This window comes from Gopherus evgoodei, chromosome 16, assembly GCF_007399415.2.
Source record: "Gopherus evgoodei ecotype Sinaloan lineage chromosome 16, rGopEvg1_v1.p, whole genome shotgun sequence".
In the NCBI taxonomy this organism is placed as follows: Eukaryota; Metazoa; Chordata; order Testudines; family Testudinidae; genus Gopherus; species Gopherus evgoodei.
Window position 1 is genome coordinate 13114135 of NC_044337.1, and position 21187 is coordinate 13135321.

Here is a 21187-nt window from a genome sequence, read left to right on the forward strand (position 1 = left end):
CCCCAGAGCGGGGCAGGGCCACCGAGCGGCTGCTGTGAGGTTGAGATAAGGGCGGGGAGCGCCGGGGGCTGCAGGCTCAGCGGCTGGCCATGCTGCCGGGGCAGGGGCAGGCTGCTGATGAAATCGGGGCGCGAGTGGTGTCCCTCTCCGGGTCTCCTGCGGGGCCAGGGCTGAGTGCAGCGGGGGGAATAGCGGGACTTGGCGGTGAGGTTTCTTCCCCCCTGCCACCGGAGGTGGGGACCTGGCGATCCCCGCCCGTGCAATCCCGTAGGAGGAGGGGGTTGGGGGCTCCCCAAAGAGCAGGGCCCGTCATCACGTGTGTAACTGGTGCCCAAAGCAGGGTCGTGCCCTGAGAACTCTTTATCTCCCCTGCTGATGCTTGGCACGTGTTGGCCACTATGCCCAGCTCGGGATCTGAGCAGCCGAGAACTGCCCGGAACGGGTGCGTCTCGCAGCGCTTGCACCCCCGGGGGAGCGCTTTCATCAGCTCACCCAGTTGCCGGAAGCTCATGGCGGCGCCCACTGGGGGAGCGGTGTAGTTGATGAACCCGTACGCTGGCGATTTCCTTCCGCCTTAGCCATGGCTGCCAGGAGGGCGGCTCGGACCGGGCTAAACGGGCTCTTCGCTGTGTACAAACCCCCCGGGGTGGCTTCGATCAGGGTGCGGGACACCGTGGAGACCCTGCTCCTGAAAGGTGAGGCCAGGTCCTGGAGTCCCTCCTCCCCGGAGGGATCTCCCCCCATGGGGGGGGGGGGGGAGACGTCCAATCCGCCCTTCGGAAGGTTTAGGGCAGTGGTTCTCACCCAGGGTACCCAGAGGTCTTCCGGGGGCATCAGCTCGTAGAGATCTGCCTCGTTTTACCACAAGCTACATAAAAAGCACTAGCGAAGTCAGTGCAAACTACATTACATACAGACAGTGACGAGTTTGTATTGCTCAGTGGGCTCGACACCTGAAATATAAGTACAATATTTATATTCCAATTGATTTATTGTATAATTATATGGTAACAATGAAAAAGCAAGCAGTTTTTCAGTAACAGCGTGGCTGTGACACTTTTGTATTTTTATGTCTGATTTTGAAACTTGGGGTTATGTAAGACAAATCAGACTCCTGAAAGGGTACAGTAGTCTGGAAAGGTTAAGAGCCACTAATTTAGGGGATTCTGAGAAGGCCTAGTGCCCTCACGGTTTTCTTTCATCTCCAAACTTCCTTCCGACCAATGTGCTGAAACTGCAATTCAGAGACGTTGGCACTTGGAGAAGCATGTTGGGTCAACAAAGGAGCCAAATGGGAGAGTGTAAAGTTCCTAACGTTATCTGGTGCCGCGTCCCTAGCAGCATTATTAGTTGCAGGATGGATATGCACGTGGAGAGGGACTACCTCTGTCAATTGTCAATGCCCTCCTCGCTACACCTTTAGGCAACTTGTCCTGGTGTTAATGGTCCAGGCCATGGTTAGCTATCTGGTGCAGCATCCCTAGCAGCATTATTAGTTGCAGGATGGATATGCACGTGGAGAGGGACTACCTCTGTCAATTGTCAATGCCCTCCTCGCTACACCTTTAGGCAACTTGTCCTGGTGTTAATGGTCCAGGCCATGATTAGCTTTGTGCTAGTGCATATAATCCTGGCCTTTCTAAAAGCCTGAGAGAACCCTTCAGACGCACTTATGTTGGTTTGCTGCCAGGAACACTTGTTATGACCAATGTTAGAAGCCCTAGCCCAAACCTTGTGTGAGTTCATTTGACAACTGAGTCCTCCTCATAGAGAGGATAAAGCAAAGGGCATACCTCACAGTTTGGTAAAATGACTAAGACTAGTCACTGTATGACACACATGCAGGCTGAGACAAGTGTTGTTGGAGGAAAAAAATCAGGCTTGAGAGAGCCATTGTAAAGGCTCCATCTCAGACCTAGCAGCTGTTAGGCTGGCAATCACTTAAGACTTTTTTTTTAAATGAGGAATCCCTCTTTCTTGCTGAAGATGATATACCCATGTCTACTCATCAAGGAGGTATCGGCATTGCAGTCACCAGGAGGACTTAGATTCCTGTCAAACACAAAGGAGATGGTCTCTTGTCCCACTCACCTTCCTTCAGGGACTGTGAAGATGCTGATTCCTAAAATGGAACTCATACATGGCTTTGAAGGACTCTAACCATGAGCCAAAGACACCTGAGCCTTGTCTGCGCACACAAGTGGTGCCACTTTAATTATATGGTAACACTCATTTCCCATGTGCGAAGGGCAATAAGTTGTACTGGTATAAAGCACCTTTATACTGGTATAATTGCATCCACACAAGATGTAATGGTAACTATTTCTGTTTAAAAAAAAAAAAAAAATCACATTCCTAACCAAAATAGTTATACTGTTACTGAATCTGGATGTGTGTAGACCAACCTTTGAAGAGAAACTATGTATGTTTATCACTCCCTTCACCGTATTTTCTTTTCAGACTTGTGTCCCATTGTTTTCTATACCATTTCCTGTAGAACTGAACTCTCTGGAACAGCCAGCTGTGCAGCAGCAAGTACGCTTCCTGCCAACCACCGTAGAAGGAAATGCTGGGAAAGAGCTGACCCTCACTGTTACCCAGTTGCCTGTCCTGGCTGCCCACCCCCTAGGTAAGAGGCTGGAGAAGAATCTTGATTTCTGTGGGAAAGCTGGTGTATACCATTACTGTCATTTCTAGATTTGACTTGCCCAGTGAGAAAACAAAGCCAGAATAAAGGAGGAATAAGAAGTGTTAATTCCCTTAGATTGTAGCCGCTAACAATTATCTGGTAGCTGGTAATCACTGCATTGAAAGGGGATAAACACAGTGCAATCTGCTTGAAGTGGAGAGAAGAGCGAGAATCCATTGGAAAGATTGAGGACTTTCATTCCATTTTAGGCAGTGATTTATTAGAAGTGGTTTCACTATGTGCATGGTAAATCATAAAGATTTTTTACACCTTGGAATCAGCAAGATTAAATTCCACGGGGACCACGTATATTGTCTGTTACCATCATACTGTTGTTAAGAACATAAGAACGGCCATATTGGGTGAGACCAAAGGTCCATCAAGCCCAGTATCCTGTCCTCTGACAGTGGTCAATGGCAGGTCCCCAAAGGAAATGAACAGAATGATTAGAAAAGCTTGGTATATTTCTTTCTTTACAGTGAAATTAAATTTTATGTTTGCCACAACCCATACACTATATGTCTTTCCCTTGTAGTTAGAGGACCAGAGTTCACTCACTTGAAAATCGGAGCAGGTCACCGTCTGGATACAAAGTCATCTGGAGTGTTTGGTATGTTTTGTTTTGAAAGAAAGAAGAATATAGCTTCATCATGAAATTACCAGGTATAGGATAGAGGGGGTTTTAATAGACAATAGGCTCACGAAATACTGTGATAGCTACTAACAGCATCTGAGGATTTTGTTGGGCACAGGCAAAGGTAGAAATGGTAAGTTACAGTAGAAACACACAAATCAGATATGATTGATCTGAGAGAGTCCTGAATCATAAGCCTGGGAGACAAGAATAATTTATTCTCAGAGAGGCAATGTAGTCCAGTGGAAGTAACTGAATTGGGAGACTTATATTCTTTTCTTGGCTCTGCTGTGTGTGAACCCAACTTCTCAAGTGTCTCTGTTTTCCCTGTCTGTAAAATGGGGATAATGATACTGCCTTTCTGTTGTAGGGTGCTTTGGGATCTACAGATGAAAAGCACAAGCTAACACTAGCATGTAGCTCTTATTAGTTGTGGCTTTGATGGCAGTCAAACATTTGGGTGTGTGGTGGCAACTCTCAGCAACAAAGAAAGAGGCAGAAATAGTTAGTCTAACTATACCGTTTATAGTCTATAAACTATGAACGGTGCCGGGAAGAGTGTGGTGCTATATAAAAAATGCTTATGCCCAAATAATGTTTTATGTGACGGATTAATGGCCTGCTATTGTTTTTTGTATTTCAGTGCTTGGAGTGGGCCATGGGAGCAAGCTGCTCACTGATATGTACAACGCCCATCTTACTAGGGTATGCGCTGGCACTGAACTCTGTTTGGAGACTTCTGTGTGTAACACCCATTCTCACTAGAAAGCAAGTCCCAGTTAGAAATTGCATCATGAAAGAAGAGGCAAATGTGACTTACTCTTACTAAATCATATGGGAAGTAATAACACATACAACTGTGAATAGGCACAAATCACTGAGATTAAACAATATTAAGTATTCCTTTGGGAGTGGAGGGAAACAATATAAATGACCTGGGAATTGGTAATTGGATATGGAACTTTTTACCTGCAGGTCATCAGTCTGAATCTTGCCTGGTCAGGACCAAGCAAAAGTCATTGCTATCTGGAGGCTTCTGTAAGACAAACTGGGTCTCAGACTATTTCTAGTGGCGAAGGACATATCCACACTACACAAATCACATTTGCCCTGTTTGTTGGCAGTTCTGGCAGAGAAGCCAAAGGTAGAATTGGGCTCTGGAAAATGACTCTTCCCCCCACTTCCTGCTAGAGGCAATTCCTCCAGCTGAGAACTGAGACACATTGACTCTTGGGAGTTCCTCCCTAAATTTTTCACGAAGAGGCATCAACTGGCTGCCCCTGTATCCTAACCTTATTCAGTGGAGGTCCAGATGACATGAAAAGGCACTGGCACTTTTAACCATCTACAGTACTGCTCCCACCGTTGGAAGCTGAACTGCTGATAGCAGTGATGGCATGGTGGACAATAACCTTAGGGAGACATATCCAGTAGTATGTATAGACGTATGTGTACATACTGTGGTGAGAGATACATGTGTGTACACGCTGAAGCATGTTCTTTATATACTGGTATGTGGGGGGTGCACTCTGCTTCATTCCCATTTATCCAGCTGTTGCACCATGTTATAGGCCTAGATTGAGAGATGTCTAGGGCAGGGACTGTTGTACTCATTTGTACGATGTTTAGCACAGTGGGGCTCCGATCCCTGATTGGAGCCTCTAGGCACCACAGCCGTATAAGTAATATTAATGATGATCTTTATCGACATTGCAATAAAATCATTATTCTAGTGGCTTGAGCCTGCAGATCATGAACAAATGGGAGTTATAAAAATGTGTTCATGTGAGCTTTAAGAAAGCTGTAACCATTCCAAATCAGAAACTGGTTCAAGAGCCTATGAGGGGCCTGGGGAGGTTGTACTGGTGTCACAAGGCATAATGCCTGCTTCCATATTATTGAGGCAGCTGCCAACAGGAATGGCTGTCCTGCTACATTTGAGTGTCAAACAAATCACCAATGCTTCCCAAAGCCATTATCAGCTCATATAAGGTAAGAGGCACCACTCACTGTGCAGAGACGGCAGCTTTCCTTTAGAGAAACCTTTCCTCTCCTGAGATGCCCTGTAGTTGCTGCATAGCAGGGTATTGCTTCTCTGCTGTTTGCAAACTGTTTCCTCCATAAATTGCACTTTTCCCTTTTGAAGGCTTATACTGTTCGTGGACTGTTTGGCAAAGCCACAGATGACTTCTCAGACACAGGCAGGCTAATAGAGAAGACCACATTTGGTAAGTGTAATGGTCGATGTGGAAACAAAGATTTCTAATTAGAAAGTAAAGTGTTACACCTGTCCAGATTCAGCAACATTTAGCACACCTTTAAGAGTTCTCTAATCTTGGTTTATGAGGATTCTCCCATGCAGTCTCACCACAGTAAACATCAACAGAGAGTCCTGTGGCACCTTAGAGACTAACGGATGTATTGGAGCATAAGCTTTCGTGGGTGAATACCCACTTCATCAGACACGTTACCCTGCCTGTAGTATGCTAAATACAGCCACAATATATAACTCACTGATATAAAGTCCTGATTATACCTATTCTCAAAGTTAGGTGTACCCCGTCTCCTTGTACCTCAGGAGACATATTATCCTCACCCACAAAAGAGTGATCAGAGACTTTCATAAAGGTTCTGATGTTAAATGAAATCTGAAATATCTCATGAGATGAATTGTGGCCTCCATCATGAAACCAATGGAAGCTCTATTCCTTTTGCCCCAGGGACTGCTTCGCTTTATGTACTGGCATGGTATATATGTAGACTGGGTCAGTTTTCTGTGCTGCTGTATTCTGTTATGCTAAAGTCATCTTTCATGGGCTTCCCACAAGCCCATTTAGATATGACAACTTGGCCAGGAGATGGCAACATCTTGATTTCAGATTAAGACTCTTTGCAGGTGCTGGGTGTTATCAAGGAAGATTTATGTTCCTCTTTTGCCTTCTTAACATTTATAGATCATGTCACAAGGGACAAGCTGGAGCGAATTCTTGCTGTCATTCAGGGAACCAATCATAAAGCTCTGCTGATGTATGTATCCAATCAGAAATCCTGAATGACCTGACCTGACTTCCATGCTGCTATTTGCTGATCATTGGAACCAATGAGATTAGTCTGTTGCTTGCTGTAATGAATTATAAAGGTTTGAGCCTCAGAGAGGAAAATCAGCCACTTTGTCTGTGGGAGTCAAGCTCTAATGAGTCTACCTTTGGCTTCTGAACTCCCATCTTACTTTAGGGCCTATACGTGACACCTTGGTAAAATGAAAGTTCTTCTGCTGAGTATGATAGGGTGCCTTCCCTACCAGTTGTAGTACCTTACTGACAGTACCTATGTTTATAGCATTTATAGGACAATGACTGCATCAGACACAGTTACTGGATTAAAAACTGTGTCAGAGGAGACTTAGAAACTACAGAGACTGAACAAATCTTTAGTTTGAAGTGTGAGTGTTGCATTATTTTATAATAAAACAGAAGATCTTTGAACATGTGCTCCCAGTGCGACATGGTGACCAATGGGACTAATGTGATCCCTGGATGCATAAACAGATGACTCTCTGTATTTGGCAGTGGTGTGACTGCTTCTGGAATACTGTGTCCAGTTCTGGTGTCCACATTTCAAGAAGGATGTTGAAAAATTGGAGAGGGTCAGAGAAGAGCCATGAGAATGATTAAAGGATTAGAAAAGTTGCATTATAGTGATAGACTCAAGGAGCTCAATCTATTTAGCTTAACAAAGAGAATGTTATGGGGTAATTTGATTACAGTGTATAAGTACCTATGTGGGGAACAAATATTTTAATAAGAGGCTCTTCAGTCTAGCAGATAAAAGTGTAACACTGGCTGGAAGTTGAAGCTAGACAAATTGAGACTGTAAATAAGGTGTACCTTTTTAACAGTGTAATTAACTAGTGAACAGTTTACCAAGTGTCATGGTGGGTTCTCCATCACTGACTATGGTTAAATTAAGATATGCTCTAGGAGTTATTTATGACCTATTTTATGCAGGAAGTCAGACTAGATTGTCATGACAGTCCCTTCTGCCTCAGAATCTAGGAATTCATTGGGATGGAAGTGCAAATTCACTGCTCTGTTCCTTTCTCCAGGTACTCTAACATTGACCTGAAAACTCAAGAGGCCTACGAGCTGGCTGTTGAAGGTTTAATTCGCCCAATGGAAAAAACTCCTCCATTAATCACAGCAATTCGATGCCTGCAATTTGCACCTCCAGAATTCCAGCTAGGTATGGTCTAACTAGAGCTAAAGTTTGGGAGTATGCTGGAAGTATGTATGAAGATAGTGGCAAAAAGTTGCTATCATCTAGCTGTTCTTCCGTGGTCTGTGTGAAATGAGTTTGTGAGCTCAATCTAGTTCCTAGTGGACAGGTGTCTGTTACAAAACCACCCCAGCTGGTACAACTTGGTAACTGTGACAATGATTAAATTTGCCATAGAGATTGAAGGACCATCTGAGTGCTGGATGGACTCTCTAGATTAGGACTGAGCAGCATGGGGAAGTTTGTGCAATTTCTGCCTGGTAGGAACATAACTGCTATATTGGATCAGACTGATAGCCCACCGAGTCCAGTATTCGGTCTCTGATAGTGCTTCACAGGACAGTTAAACTCCCTAGCAGATAGCTATGGAATAATTTGCGCATGGGACACAATTCTTCCTGTGCAACGTCATCCAAATTTTTGAAAGCTGAGCCCTCCTTCAGGAAAACAAACCAATCTCACCCCCTTTATTCTGGTCATGTGTTGTTCAAGGCCTACTCTTAATCCCGTTTTAAGGGATATGGAAGATGTATACATTGCCTAGTCATTTGATGCAGCCACCCTCCTCACTTAAGGAAGCAATAAGTTAGTGGTCAGTTTATGCCCTGAAGCTTGAGATTTAATATCCCCATTAAACTTTTTTTTTGTCCTAGATAATGTAACTGAACATAAAATCCTTTTTCAAATCCTACTGAACTTCTGGCCTCACTGATCTCTTGTGGGCAAGAGTTCCACAGGTGATCTGTGAATAAAGGATTCCAGTTTCCATGGCTGTTAATTTGTCACCTCTGTGGTTTAAATTCAGGATTGAAAGACAATTCCTCCTGCATTCTAATCCTGGTACTAATATGGACTTCCGTGTTATGGTGAAAGTCATATACCCTTGCTGCCTCATTTCCCCACAGCTAATGTGAGGATGATCATTTTCTTACCTAACTCACAGGAATATTGCAAGGATTATTTCCGTACACCTTGATTCTGCAATTGACTATGTGCAGGCAGATCCTTGTGTCCACACAGAGGCCCACTAAAGTTAATATGAGTTCAGCACAAGCCCAGGGGTCCATGCACGTAGCCATTTACAGGATTGGGGCTTTAGTTTAAAGACAAAGCATCTATTAAACATTGTTACAAGTATTTAATCTGTACCTATATTAAGAATTTGGGATCCTAAACAGTCTGCTTATAAATGTTTGTGGTTTACCTTTAATAGTCTTTCTGGTCCTCATGAATTATTCTGACAAACTCAGATACAGCTAAACTGACCTTTGCCTAGCCCAAATATCTCACTCTTATTATATGACCTTGTATTTGAAACTTGTTTGTGTAAAACTGACTTTTTTGAAGGCTTCAGACATTGTGCAAGACCTCTGTATAATCATGATTATACAGGCAGGTACTTAAAAAAACAGCATCTCTCCTGTTGAACTAACTCTTCTTTGTGTATTTTAATACCAGTAACTGGTGGTTGAATTTACAGGCACGGTGTCTTGTTGCATATATGTGCTGACCCTTCTAATGCAGTCTTTCTGCCTCCTCCAGAAATCCAGTGTTTGCATGAGACCCAGCAGTACCTACGAAAGATAGTTCATGAGATTGGCTTGGAGCTGAAATCAACTTCTGTGTGCACCCAGGTGCGGCGGATACGGGATGGCTTTTTCACACTTGACAATGCTCTCCTGCGAACGCATTGGAACCTGCAGAATATCCGGAATTCAATTCAGGACTCAAAGAGCAAAGTGAAAGTGGGGCTTCAGAGAAGCTTGAGCTGCCAAGCTAGGAGCGGTAAAAGACATACCGATATGGATCAGGTTGCAGAGAGCAAACTGCACAGTACAGAGGGAATGTCTGCAAGCGATCTGACTCATAAAATGAGATAACCACATGCTGACTGGCAGGTGGAGAGTAATAGGAAGGGGAAATGGTGGTTACAGTTCACAAATAGCCCTTCCTTGGGATGGTCCTTGATTTTGTAAGGGTTGCTTGTGTCTTCATTCAGGCAAGGCATTTCTCCATTGACAGGCAGAATAATTTTTGTAAGTATTGCACAACACTGCTGCAAAACTGTTGATATCTGAGATGAGTGTACATTTCCTTGCAAAGCCAAAACTGCTGCTGACTTCAGTGGGAATATCAGGTTGGTGAGGGATGTAAGAGCAGGCCCTTCAATTAGTTTAGAGATGGGAATACAACCAATGTGTTGCAGGCTTTACTTCTTTTATTCTCTTTATGCGCCTTGTGACAGTGTGTGACCTCAGTGGTTCTTTTCCCAATTTCAAATATATATATATTTTTTTATGACACTTCCTATAGATCAGCCCCATTTTCAAATACATGAAAGGGGTAAAGATTAATTGTTCAAACCAAGAAAGGGTTCTGCCTAGGGGAAACTACAATGTAAGTAACTAAGACGAAAGTAGCGAGGTAATACTATTTCTCACGCAGGGTAACTAATATCTGGAGTAGGTTAATCAGAGAGCTAGTTGAAGCGGGAGAAAGGAGAGAGAGGCTTATTATAGGAAGACTGGAGTAGGATGTAAAAACAAGAAGTTGGAATGGGGTGAATTAAAATCCAAGGTAATATATTTTATGGGGAAAGATGCTATTATTTGATACGTAAATTTAAGTCAATGGGGCCAAAGGCCCCTGCATTTTGTTTGCATGCATCCATAGTCCATCATTTTATTTTTTCCTGCCCTTCAGCAAAATTGTATGTTACCTTTAAAGAGAAACAGCAAGGGAGTACAGTTTCAGAATTCACTGAGATTCCATTAGTGCTCATTTAAAGCTACAAATCACTATTTTACATAAACAATGACAGGTACATTAGCAATTAGCTAATGTATTTCTAAAATGTGTAAGGCTTAAAGTGTGATGCCAAGATGTACTAAAGGATTGCAATCTAAGATTCTAATGGAGTGCCAATCATTAATATCTAGATTATGCTTTGCAGTGGAACTCTCATCACACGTGGGGGCTCAAAATTAGGTAAAACCTCTCATTTTAGAATCTAAAAATACTTTAAATATAAAAGTGATGGTGCATTGGTTATTACTATAGTGAGGATTACCTTCTCCCCCATGCTTAGTTAGAAATATCTTGCAGACTCATGTATTTTATTGGCTGATCTTACTAGGCCTTACAGTCAACTGGTGGGCATTTTTGTTTGGAAGTACTGTGATACCTTTAGAACACTACATCTGACCAATTGCAAAATTTCCAGGCATGTTCTAGGCATCGATTGGCAGAACTCTATTGATTTTTGGGAAAAAAATTAGAAAAGCAGAAGGAAAAATGAGAGACAGACTGAGACTCCTGCCATTCATCATGACACCTTGAATGACTTATCTCCCAGACAGAAGAGAGATAACGAGCGGGAAAAGGAGTCACAGCAGGGAACCACGGCATGGACCGGGGGAGGGCATGAAAGGGGTTGCAGAGAATCCCTGAAATAGGAGGGGATCAGAGGGCAGCACACAGAGTGCTTGTGGAAGAGAATGGAGATATGGAAGGAGCCTCTAATATGTGTAATGAGTTCAGCCTGTGGAGGCAACAAAGTATGCAAACACCCCCTACCAAATTTCTGCTATCAAAAGAGATTCTACCTCTTCCAGACTTGTACAAAGGAGGCACATGTAGGCACAGTTTCTCCTTTGAAAATGTACCTGGACAGCTGTTAAAAGGTGAGCAGTAACTCTGATATCAGCAATTGCAACCAAGGCAGGGGAGGAAGGATTTAAGGACTTGTTTACATAGGGCACTCAGGCCTGCTCTACACTAGAAAATTAACTACAGCAGTCAGCATGAGAAAAATCCACACCCCTGAGTGGCATTGTTACATTGACCTAAGTCCCCACATAGACAGCACTAGACTCATAGAAGAATTCTGTTGGCTTGGCTACTGCTTCTCAGGGAGGTGGATTACCTACACCGAGGGGAGAATCCTGTCAGTGTAGGTAATGTCTACAATGAAGCACTACAGTGGTTCAGTTGTGCTGCTGTAGCATTAAGTGTAGACAAGCCCTCAAAACATTAATCCAAATTAACTAAAAGTGTGGATTTAATTCTGAATGAGATTTTTCCACACAGTTTAATGCAGTTTAACTAATCCACTTTACATTCACACCTTTTAGTTAATTTGAATTAATTTTCCTGGCTTTCTCTGTTTATACAATAGTGATTGTCTCATCTCTTGTCCTTGAGGGTTTACAAACCCCTCACAAAAAAACCCTTTCTCATTTGAACTTAATTCATGGATTTTTTTTCAGCTGTCTCCAAGTTCCTTTGCACAATGATGTAAAGCAGTGGTTCCCAAACTTGTTCTGTTGCTCGTGCAGAGAAAGCCCCTGGCGGGCTGGGCCGGTTTTGTTTATCTGCTGCATCCGCAGGTTCTTCCGATCGCGGCTCCCAGTGGCTGTGGTTCGCTGCTCCAGGCAATGGGAGCTGCTGGAAATGGCGGCCAGTACATCCCTTGGCGCGCACCGTTTCCCGCAGTCCCCACTGGCCTGGAGCAGCGAACCACGGCCAAGTTTGGGAACTACTGATGTAAAGTGAAGGTAAAGCAGTAATGGAGCACTCCTGCCACCTTGTGGCTAAAGATTGTACTCCCACCTACAGTGCATTGGAGTGTGTTAACTGTTTAAAGACAGACCTTGTCTTATATGCTCTAGTTTTCATTTGGTATAGAACACTCATAGAAGCAACTGTATTCAACTATACAAGCCTCTGTACCAACTCTTTTGCAGCAGTGGCACACCCCACACAGACAGTTGTTTACCTAGGGAGAAATTTATAGAAAGTTTCACTAATGTGGAGTTGAGTTAAGGTTGTGGGTGCACAAGAGTGCCCTATTACAATGAATACAAGTTTCAATCCCTAAAATGCTGCTGGGGAAAGCCAGGAACTGCATGGGAACCATTACCTTAATTCTACAACCATAACCCTCCTCCCTTTAGGATGTCAGAACCTTATCTATAATTTGGGGACTGAGATATGTTTTGTCTTCTGTGACCTATGTTTAATACAGAACATTGAGGAAGCCCTTCATTTTGTTACTGCTCTCTTTAATTGAGACTGCATCTGGGAACAAGGAGGGAGAAGTCACTGTATCCCATCTGATATGCAGCCATCAGCAGTGGTGCCTCACTGACCCTATTGAGGGTGGTTGGGAAGTGCCTGAAGAGGCATTCTGATCTGGAGTTATAGTGGCACACAGAAAATAGAAGTCTAAGGAGAGTACAGTTCTGTTTTTCTTAACATCTCTGTAGGCCAGGGGTGGCCAAACTCTGGCTCAGCCACATAGGGCAATTTTACAGTTAAAGTGAGGCTCACAGGGTACCCTCCCCCCCATTCTCCACCTACCAGGCTGGGGAGGGGGGAGCTCAGGGCTTCTGCCCTGTGGCAGGGTGGTGGGGCTGGTGGATTCTGCCGTGCACAGGGTGGGGAGGGGTGTCTCAGGGCTCCAGCCCTGCAGGAAATGCCCACTGGGGCTCAGAGCTTCAGCAGTGTATTCCTTGGGCTGAAGCCCTGAGCCCTGGCAGGCATGCCCAGCTCTCAAACTTCTGAAGATTATTGTATGCGGCTCGCAGGGTCATTAAGTTTGGCCACCCCTGCTATAGGCTATCAGAGTGAATTGCTAGGGAACATTAAGAGTTAATCATTTATTCAGAATGGACAATTCAGCAGCATAAGTTAATGCTTTTCTATTTATTTACTACTATACATATGCAACAACCAGCTTCCAGAACTCAGTTCAGGGGGACACTAAGATATTGAGCACCCACAGCGTTTTCTGCATGAGGAATACAAACACCTTGCTCTTAGCAGGTTTCCTTTCCCACTTCTGAGGTTTTAAACAAACAGCTCTGCATATTCTCCCATCTCCAGTGCTGCCTCTTCCATCCATTTACGGATACCTAACAATTGCTTCCCCATGTAAGACTTCCTTAAAGAAGCCCTTAGACCATCAAGATGTTGAAGAACCCCAATCACATGTGCAACGGTGAAGGGGTTAACTATTAATTCTGAATTATAATTTTTTTTTTAAATAATGAACAGTAAGAGGAGCCTGACGCTCCTAACACTTCAACTGAATCTCTCATTGCCAAAGAACAGAATGCTACTTTTCCTGAAACAGGGAACATGTGATGGATTCAATAGCTTTTCCATTCTGGAAGTTAGATATTCTTAGAAATTACGTAGTCAAGTAACACTTCCTTGAAAGTCTCTGCATTTTTACTGTCCTTGTAAGTTCTCAAGGTGTACGGTACCGACATGCAGTACCCCAGTAATGGTGATCTCTGCAGGAGATTGTAGTCTTCAGTTTCAATGCTAGTCAGTAAGTTCCAGATCAAATTTGGGGTACAGCTCCTTTGTGGTGACCCCTCTAATCGTGGCTAGAAAGGAATCAACACCACAGCTTCCATTACAGATAGAGAAGCAGATTAGTGAGCAAGAGTTTTGGCTAGCTGCATGGTTTCTATGACATGAGTTTAGGCAGTAGAAAAGACTTCACTCTCCCCAAGCCTAGTTGTCCTAAAGCTTTCCCTTAGCTAAGGGATGAGTCCAAATGTCTCATATTACACACCCTCCCCACTCCACTGCTAAGTGCAGGATTTTTTTCCAAGTCTTGTGCAGTGCAGAATACACAACTCCCAGGGTTAGCTATCAATTACAGGAGGCTCATCTTTGATAATCCACAGAAAAACACTTGCAGTCATCAAGTGACAATTTCACATCCCAGTCAGAGGATCAGGAAGAGACACTGAATATCCCTCTGTGGTTCTGCCATTCTGTTGAGAAAATCCCAATGGACTCATGACAGATGTATCTGTGCTTGAATATAGGATTTTAACTATAGAATCCTAAAACCGAAGAATTATTAAAATAAGCCTTAGGACCGTAACTTTCCCTCTTCTGTAATGAAACACATGGGAACATTTACTGAGAAAAGTTGCATGTTAGTCCTCCTTTCTTACCCAGCTTGCCCAGCAGCATCTGTCCAGTGTCTTTAATATCATTGTACTCATGGAGCAGAGAGATGTGTTTCTCCAATTCCTCCAGGCTGTAACCTCTGTAACAGCAAACCCAGAAAGGTCACAAGGACACAGAGAAAATACTGCTACTTTACCACATTTGTTTAGCAGAGACAAGATAATTGTGAGAGATAGCAGAACCTGCCAAAACCATACAACTTGCCTACAGGACTCTGAAGCCAAGAGCTCAGTCTTTAAAAAATAATTGACAGAAAGTATAAATGGGGAAGCCCAGTCTCCATTCTGAGGGCTGTTCCAGATCAATCCTCCCCACAACAAAATAAAGCTAAAAGTCGTTCTCAGAGTTAGGTATAAACAAGAAGTAGTAATCTTGTGCCCTTTAGCAGAACCACAGTGCAGAACAGCACCACCTACTGAAACACAATTATTACTCCCTGCAACCTCCAGGTTTTCCTTAAATCCAAGTACTGATTAAATCCAGCCTTGCTTTGCAAAAAAACAAAGACAAGGTACTTGGTTCAGTTTTGTAGCTGAAGTGCCCTGCAGTTCAAACAATGCTGAAATTAACACTATTCCTGGCTAAACAGATTTTGGTCATAGTGCAATATCAGCATCACCAACAGGATGTAGCAGTTTCCAACTCTGATACTTGGGTTTGTTTTGTTTTAAAAAAAACAAACCAAAAAACCAAACAAACTCAAGCCTCATGCGGAACATCAAGCTATCCAAGAACATACTCAGCCAACAACTGTGCAATTTCCTGATCCAGGGCAAGGTCCTTCTGTGTCAGTTCTTCAACTTCATGCTGTAGGGTTTCTTTATTGACTCCGTCTGATTGACAGGACCTTGGAGACTGGATCTGTAGAGCAGAGAGTGCTTTTAACATTCCACTAACTCAGCACTGTGTGTGATGCTACTGTCCCAGAGGGAACTGATCAGAAGAGAGATTAAGTATTTGTTAGTTTATTCCTGAAGTATCACTTAGGTGAAAAGGGCAAATAAGACTTCACAGTGAAAATTCAAGTGAGTAAACGAACATCCTGCTATTTAATGCCAATCAGTGCCATGTAGTTTGTGAGTTCTTCAAAGCAGAAGATGTATCTTACTCTGTAAAGCTTTTAAAAATAAACTCTCAGGAAGCCAGTATCTAGCCCCAGAAGTGTATGTATATGTCAGAGCACTAAGGTAACTAGCAATATTTTTCCCCAGGGAAAATATCTGTTGCTTAACCACCAAAAATATTAGGATCAACTGCTGTTTCAGCCAAAAGAGAAAAGATTAAATAAGCCATGAAGACTAAGCTATCCTTATCACTTGAAGCCATCTCTCCAGGATAGATGTGAACCCATTTACTCTGGGATACATCTCCAGAAATTCTAGCACCAAATGTGATGCTGCAGTGCCAATATGGACTTGGCTACATGGATATGGGTGAGGTGCGGCTCTGCAGCCTGGATACTTGCAGGTGGACCTGGTATGCACAAGTTCACAAGCATGGGAGCCTGGATAGGGGTATGCTCTACATCAGTGGTTCTTAACGTTTCCAGATTACTGTACCCCGTTCAGGAGTCAGATTTATCTTGCGTATCCCCATGTTTCACCTCGCTTAAAAACTACTTGCTTACAAAATCAGACAAAAATACAAAAGTGTAACAACACACTATTACTGAAAAATTGCTTACTTTCTCATTTTGTCTGTATGAAATTTTAGTTTGTACTGAGTATCAGAGGGTAGCCATGTTAGTCTGGATCTGTAAAAGCAGCAAAGAATCCTGTGGCACCTTATAGACTAACAGACGTTTTGGAGCATGAGCTTTCGTGGGTGAATACCCACTTCCTCAGATGCATGTGAGGAAGTGGGTATTCACCCACGAAAGCTCATGCTCCAAAACGTCTGTTAGTCTATAAGGTGCCACAGGATTCTTTGCTGAGTTTGTACTGACTTTGCTAGTGCTTTTTATGTAGCCTGTTGTAAAACTAGGCAAATATCGAGATAAGATGATGTACCTCCTGGAAGACCTCTGTGTACCCCCAGGGGTACACGTACCCCTAGTTGAGATCCACTGCTCTACAGTATAGACATGCCCCTAAACATAATAGTTAGCAGGGGTCTTGTTCTGCTGCTACCTTTGCTGTGCCTGCTCTGTGAATACACAACTTCAGTACTCATGGCTGTACATAACAGAGTGACACTCACACTGAAGTCATGTGGCAGTAACAAATGATGTGAAATTTAGTTTCTCTCTGTGTACCAGGAAGGATAGAAGCATTGAAGATGAAGGATATCATAGCCCTGTATCTACACATTAACTGGCAGAACATCTAAATTCTACTCCGTTCATCACCATGGTATCTAGCATGAAAGAAACTGATCCATGTAACCAACTGCCTTAGCAGCTGTTATTCTCTAGAAGAGAGAGACAGTGAAAGAGCAGGCAAGGGTACCCAACTGCGACATTGCCTTGGATAAGAAGGGTAGCAATCCACAACATCCCCTTGCTGTAGTCCAGGGCACCACTGACTTCTGAGGTAAAACTATTCCTTTCCCAAATGAGGAGGCGAGATGTATAGAGACACTTACTGGAGATTTGAAACCTGCATGGCAATTTCTCAGGATTCCAGTTGGTGTCCTGGATTAAGACAAAAAGAAATTACCATTTTAAAAGGCACGAGCATAGCCTGACAGAATGAGACAGCCCTAGCCTGCATGCACCTTTCAGTGGGGAGGAGGCACCCCCAGAATATCCACAGCAGGGTAGCAGTGAAGATCCAATATCTCTGATGTCTTCAAGCTGTGATGTGCCCTGGGCTTGGCAGCTGGGGGCATCCCATCCTCATCAAGAGGCTCCCTGAGGCTTAGGAAAGTCAGTCCCTTGGGAAACGAGGAGAGTAGCTGCATTTCAGGACAGGAAGCGCTCAACCCCAGATGGCTGGAGAAAGTAAAGTGTGGCTCCCCTCGCTTTGCAGGCTGGTGAGAGCACCTTCAGGGGCTGGAAAAGGAAAGTCCCATCCCTGTAAAGGGCTCCATATGAGATGGTCAGGAGGGAAGTCACAGACCTTAAGAGCTGGAGGGAGGGAGGGAGGGTCCCATGCCACCTGAAGAACAGCACCCTAAGAGCTAAGGAGGGGGATACATCCCTTGAAGACAGGCCTAGGGAGTTATATTGGACTTGCTCCTACCTCCTCAGAAAAGGCCTGGGTGACGGCCCGCTCCTCCCTCGCAGCCCAGGGCTCTGCTCCCACTCTCCGCAGAGTGGGGGTCCCTGCTCGTGGTCATCCAGCGCTGCCTGCGGGACAGAGGGCCTGGAATCAACATAGGCCTCGTTACCACCTTGCATGCTGGGAATTGTAGTCTCAATGCAGGGAGTTGCCTTTCCTCCCACACTGCATGTTGGGATTTGTAGTCTCGGAGGACTTCACAAGTGCTCTATCTGCTGGGATTTGTAGTTTTTGAAGGTTGAAAAACCACATTGCATGCTGGGATTTGTAGTTTCTGAAGGCTTAGCCCAGCCCTTGAAGACAGGCTATCAAAATATTTTCTTCTATTATTTGTGAAAAAATTTTCACTGCACCACAACTTTATTTATTCTTTTTTATCTTTGGTAAATGTATTTGCTTGTTAAATAGTTGTTAGAGCTGAAGACTGGGACTAGTGGGGAAGGTGGGTTCTATTCCCGGCTCTATCACTAATGTGCTGTATGACCTTGGACAAGTCACTTTCCCTGACTGAGCCTTAGTTTCTTAGACCTAACGTTAGTTATGTGACTTTAGCAACCTGAGTAATAATTGTTTATTATTTGTTAAGTGTAGAAATTGTGGTCAGGGGCACAGGATATAAAGAATAAGAGTTAAGGTTTCAACAGTGCAACATTCAAGAACAATCTGCTACAACACTCAGAATCCTACCTGCTGCTATTACAAATCACTTCTGAAGTTGAAACATGAGGAAGAATATACTCAGGGTTATGTAGGAAGGACTTGTTATAGCTCTCTGTACACACTGCTCACTTCACAGTACATTTAGAAAGCCCTTCTTCGTCCTTTGACATATTACTGGGAGAGAGAGCCTGGCAGCAATAATTTCCATTAATCCTCCAAAATCATATGATCCATAAGGAGTAAACACTGTCATGGTCCATGAAATTCCTGTCTTCCTTTTTGTGTTGATAGTGCTGACATAGCCATGAAAATAGACAATGGGGAATCAGCTGCATGTTTATGAAGCATTTTTCACTACACTTGAAGCTTATCCTTTCTCTTAGGGTCTTTGAATATTTTATGTTACTAACACTTAACACTTAGATAGCACTCACCACAATCTTCAAAATGCTTTATAAACAAACTAATCAGTCTTCACAACACACAAGTGAAACAGGATAAATAGAAGCCATTTACCAGGTTTCTCAACTAATTTGGAAAAAAATCTAGAAATCCATCTGTTCTGTCATTCCTATTCCATGATTAATTTTCTCAAGGCTTAGAAAATCTCCTAAGTGTCTGAGTTCTTAGTTATTAAGAAAATTAATTTTCTAATAACTCATTTTAACAATATATTCCTATATAATGATTTTTCCAGAAGGATATCAAAGTACTTTACAAACAATTGATATATAAACTACACACACGGGACATTTTACCCACCACTGAAATGCACCCATTTATGAGGTGACATGCAACAGCTGTTTAACAGCACATAACAACACTCCCCAACAGTTAAGAATACAAAGAATATATTTTTCCATTTAAAATGGCAGGTGGAGTTTTAGGTGGGGGAAGCATATAATCAGAAGTAACCAAATAATTATAAGAATATGGCCTGGACACCTATGTTAACACCCCAACTCTTACAAAACGTGCCATAGGAGTTCTAAAGTTCACAAGTAGCCAGAACCTCAATTTTAAATTTAAGCCAAAAGACAGTATCTCTTTAAGCACAACATTCCTTAAGCCTTTTGGGGAACTGTCTCAGAGGGAAAAGAGTGCCATCATTACTACTTCCTACACCAGCAGTTCTCAACCAGGGGGTCTAGGGCCATCTAGAGGGCTGTGAGCAGGTTTCAGGGGGTCCACCAAGCAGGGCCAGCATTAGATTCACTGGGGCCCAGGGTGGAAAGCTGAAATCCCACTGCATGGGGCTGAAGCCGAAGCCTGAGCAGCGTTGCTTCTTGGGGGCCCCTCTGGCATGGGCCACCAGGCAATTGCTCTGCTTGCTACCCCCTAATACCAGTCCTGGCTTTTACATGCAGAAAACCAGTTATTGTGGCACAGGTGGGCCATGGAGTTTTTATAGCATGTTGTGTGAGGGCCTCAGAAAAAGAAAGATTGAGAACCCCTGTCCTACACCACACACACCATGCCTGACTTGGTTCAGTACTGACTTAGAAAAAAAGGCAACAGCTGCAAAAATACCAGCACCACTTCTTGGAGCCCTTGAGTATTGCTTTGAAATCTCCTATTCAAGTATAGCCCTAGCCGGACATTCCTCTCAACATCCCAACTAGACTAAACCTGAGATAAATGTTCAAATCACATGATATAAAATAACAGCAGCTGGTTAGAGTAGAATCTGAGTGAAAAATGGGTGACATTGCACAGCACTTGAAAACCTGAACCACATCTAACTGGTCAGCTGTTTCACCTACATTCCTCTCCTAATTGGTGCTTTACAGACATGTGTCCCTATGGGAGGCTTAATGAAGCATGCCAAGGGTAATGTAAAAAAACTGTATTTCCTCTTTTGGGAAAGAATGCATGCAGGGTAGAAAGAAATTTCTGTCTATATCTCCCCTATCTGAACAGCTCCATTGAGTATACGGTGGTTGTGTTCATATCCCATATCAGCTATAGGCAAATATTGAAGGCAATATACTAGATTCAATGGATCAATGGTCTGACTCAGTGTACCAAATCCTGCCATATGCTCCCTTTAAAGAAAACGAGCCAAAGTGGGCTGGTGCATGAATTTTAATTTAATGTTGAGGACCAGAAAAAAGCAACACCTTTCATGCATCATGAGCTCCAGAGGTAGGACAGGGATGAACACAGTGTTAAAACCTATACAGATTTGATAGGACTGGATAAACACCAGAGTACTGCAGAATAGTGCTGGGAGGATATTTGCACCATTGGTATGTTACAGTAGCAGTCTCTGTCCATACTGACATTAACACAGTGCCAATTGACACAGTAATTAGCTCTGCTGGAGGCAAACTTAAGCCACACAGTGGCATGATCGCCTGCACCCCTTTGGGAATGCATTTATGTATGCGGCAAGACGTTTTACGGGCTTTCTAGAGGGACCAGTGCTAACCACTGCAAACTTCTCTAGCGCAAACGAGGTCCTGAAGAGAAAAATAAGATGAAATCTTAGGGGCTTACCGAAAACAACCTTGGATGCTTGGCTAGGTTTCTAATCAAAGGTTCAAGGAAAGAGTGGGTGGCTGGTATCTGGAGAGCAGTCTGTGCATGGAGGAGATAACACACCATCATCCTCTCACCCATTTGTAATGCCAGAAACCCAGTTAGCAGGAGTTAAGGCTCAGACCACACACTGGGAAGAAACCCCTGCCCTTCGGCCCACACAGGCCCCAAAGC

At 43.5% G+C, this 21187-nt stretch overlaps 2 protein-coding genes across 2 annotated transcripts; one reads left to right on the top strand and one right to left on the bottom strand.

Moving 5' to 3' along the window:
* The first annotated feature begins 10 nt into the window (after nucleotides 1–10).
* TRUB2 (TruB pseudouridine synthase family member 2) lies at nucleotides 11–10504 on the top strand. The gene is made up of 8 exons (XM_030535121.1): nucleotides 11–695; nucleotides 2498–2629; nucleotides 3225–3299; nucleotides 3967–4028; nucleotides 5470–5551; nucleotides 6278–6350; nucleotides 7429–7565; nucleotides 9141–10504. The coding sequence occupies exons 1-8, from the start codon at nucleotides 581–583 to the stop codon at nucleotides 9476–9478; spliced, it is 1014 nt and encodes a 337-aa protein (XP_030390981.1). The 5' UTR covers nucleotides 11–580; the 3' UTR covers nucleotides 9479–10504.
* Nucleotides 10505–13243: 2739 nt separating this feature from the next.
* Nucleotides 13244–17954, bottom strand: SWI5 (SWI5 homologous recombination repair protein). The gene is made up of 5 exons (XM_030535125.1): nucleotides 17774–17954; nucleotides 17175–17223; nucleotides 15331–15452; nucleotides 14576–14670; nucleotides 13244–13993 (listed from the first exon to the last, which is right to left on the bottom strand). The coding sequence occupies exons 1-5, from the start codon at nucleotides 17929–17931 to the stop codon at nucleotides 13929–13931; spliced, it is 489 nt and encodes a 162-aa protein (XP_030390985.1). The 5' UTR covers nucleotides 17932–17954; the 3' UTR covers nucleotides 13244–13928.
* Between the last annotated feature and the right edge of the window lie 3233 nt (nucleotides 17955–21187).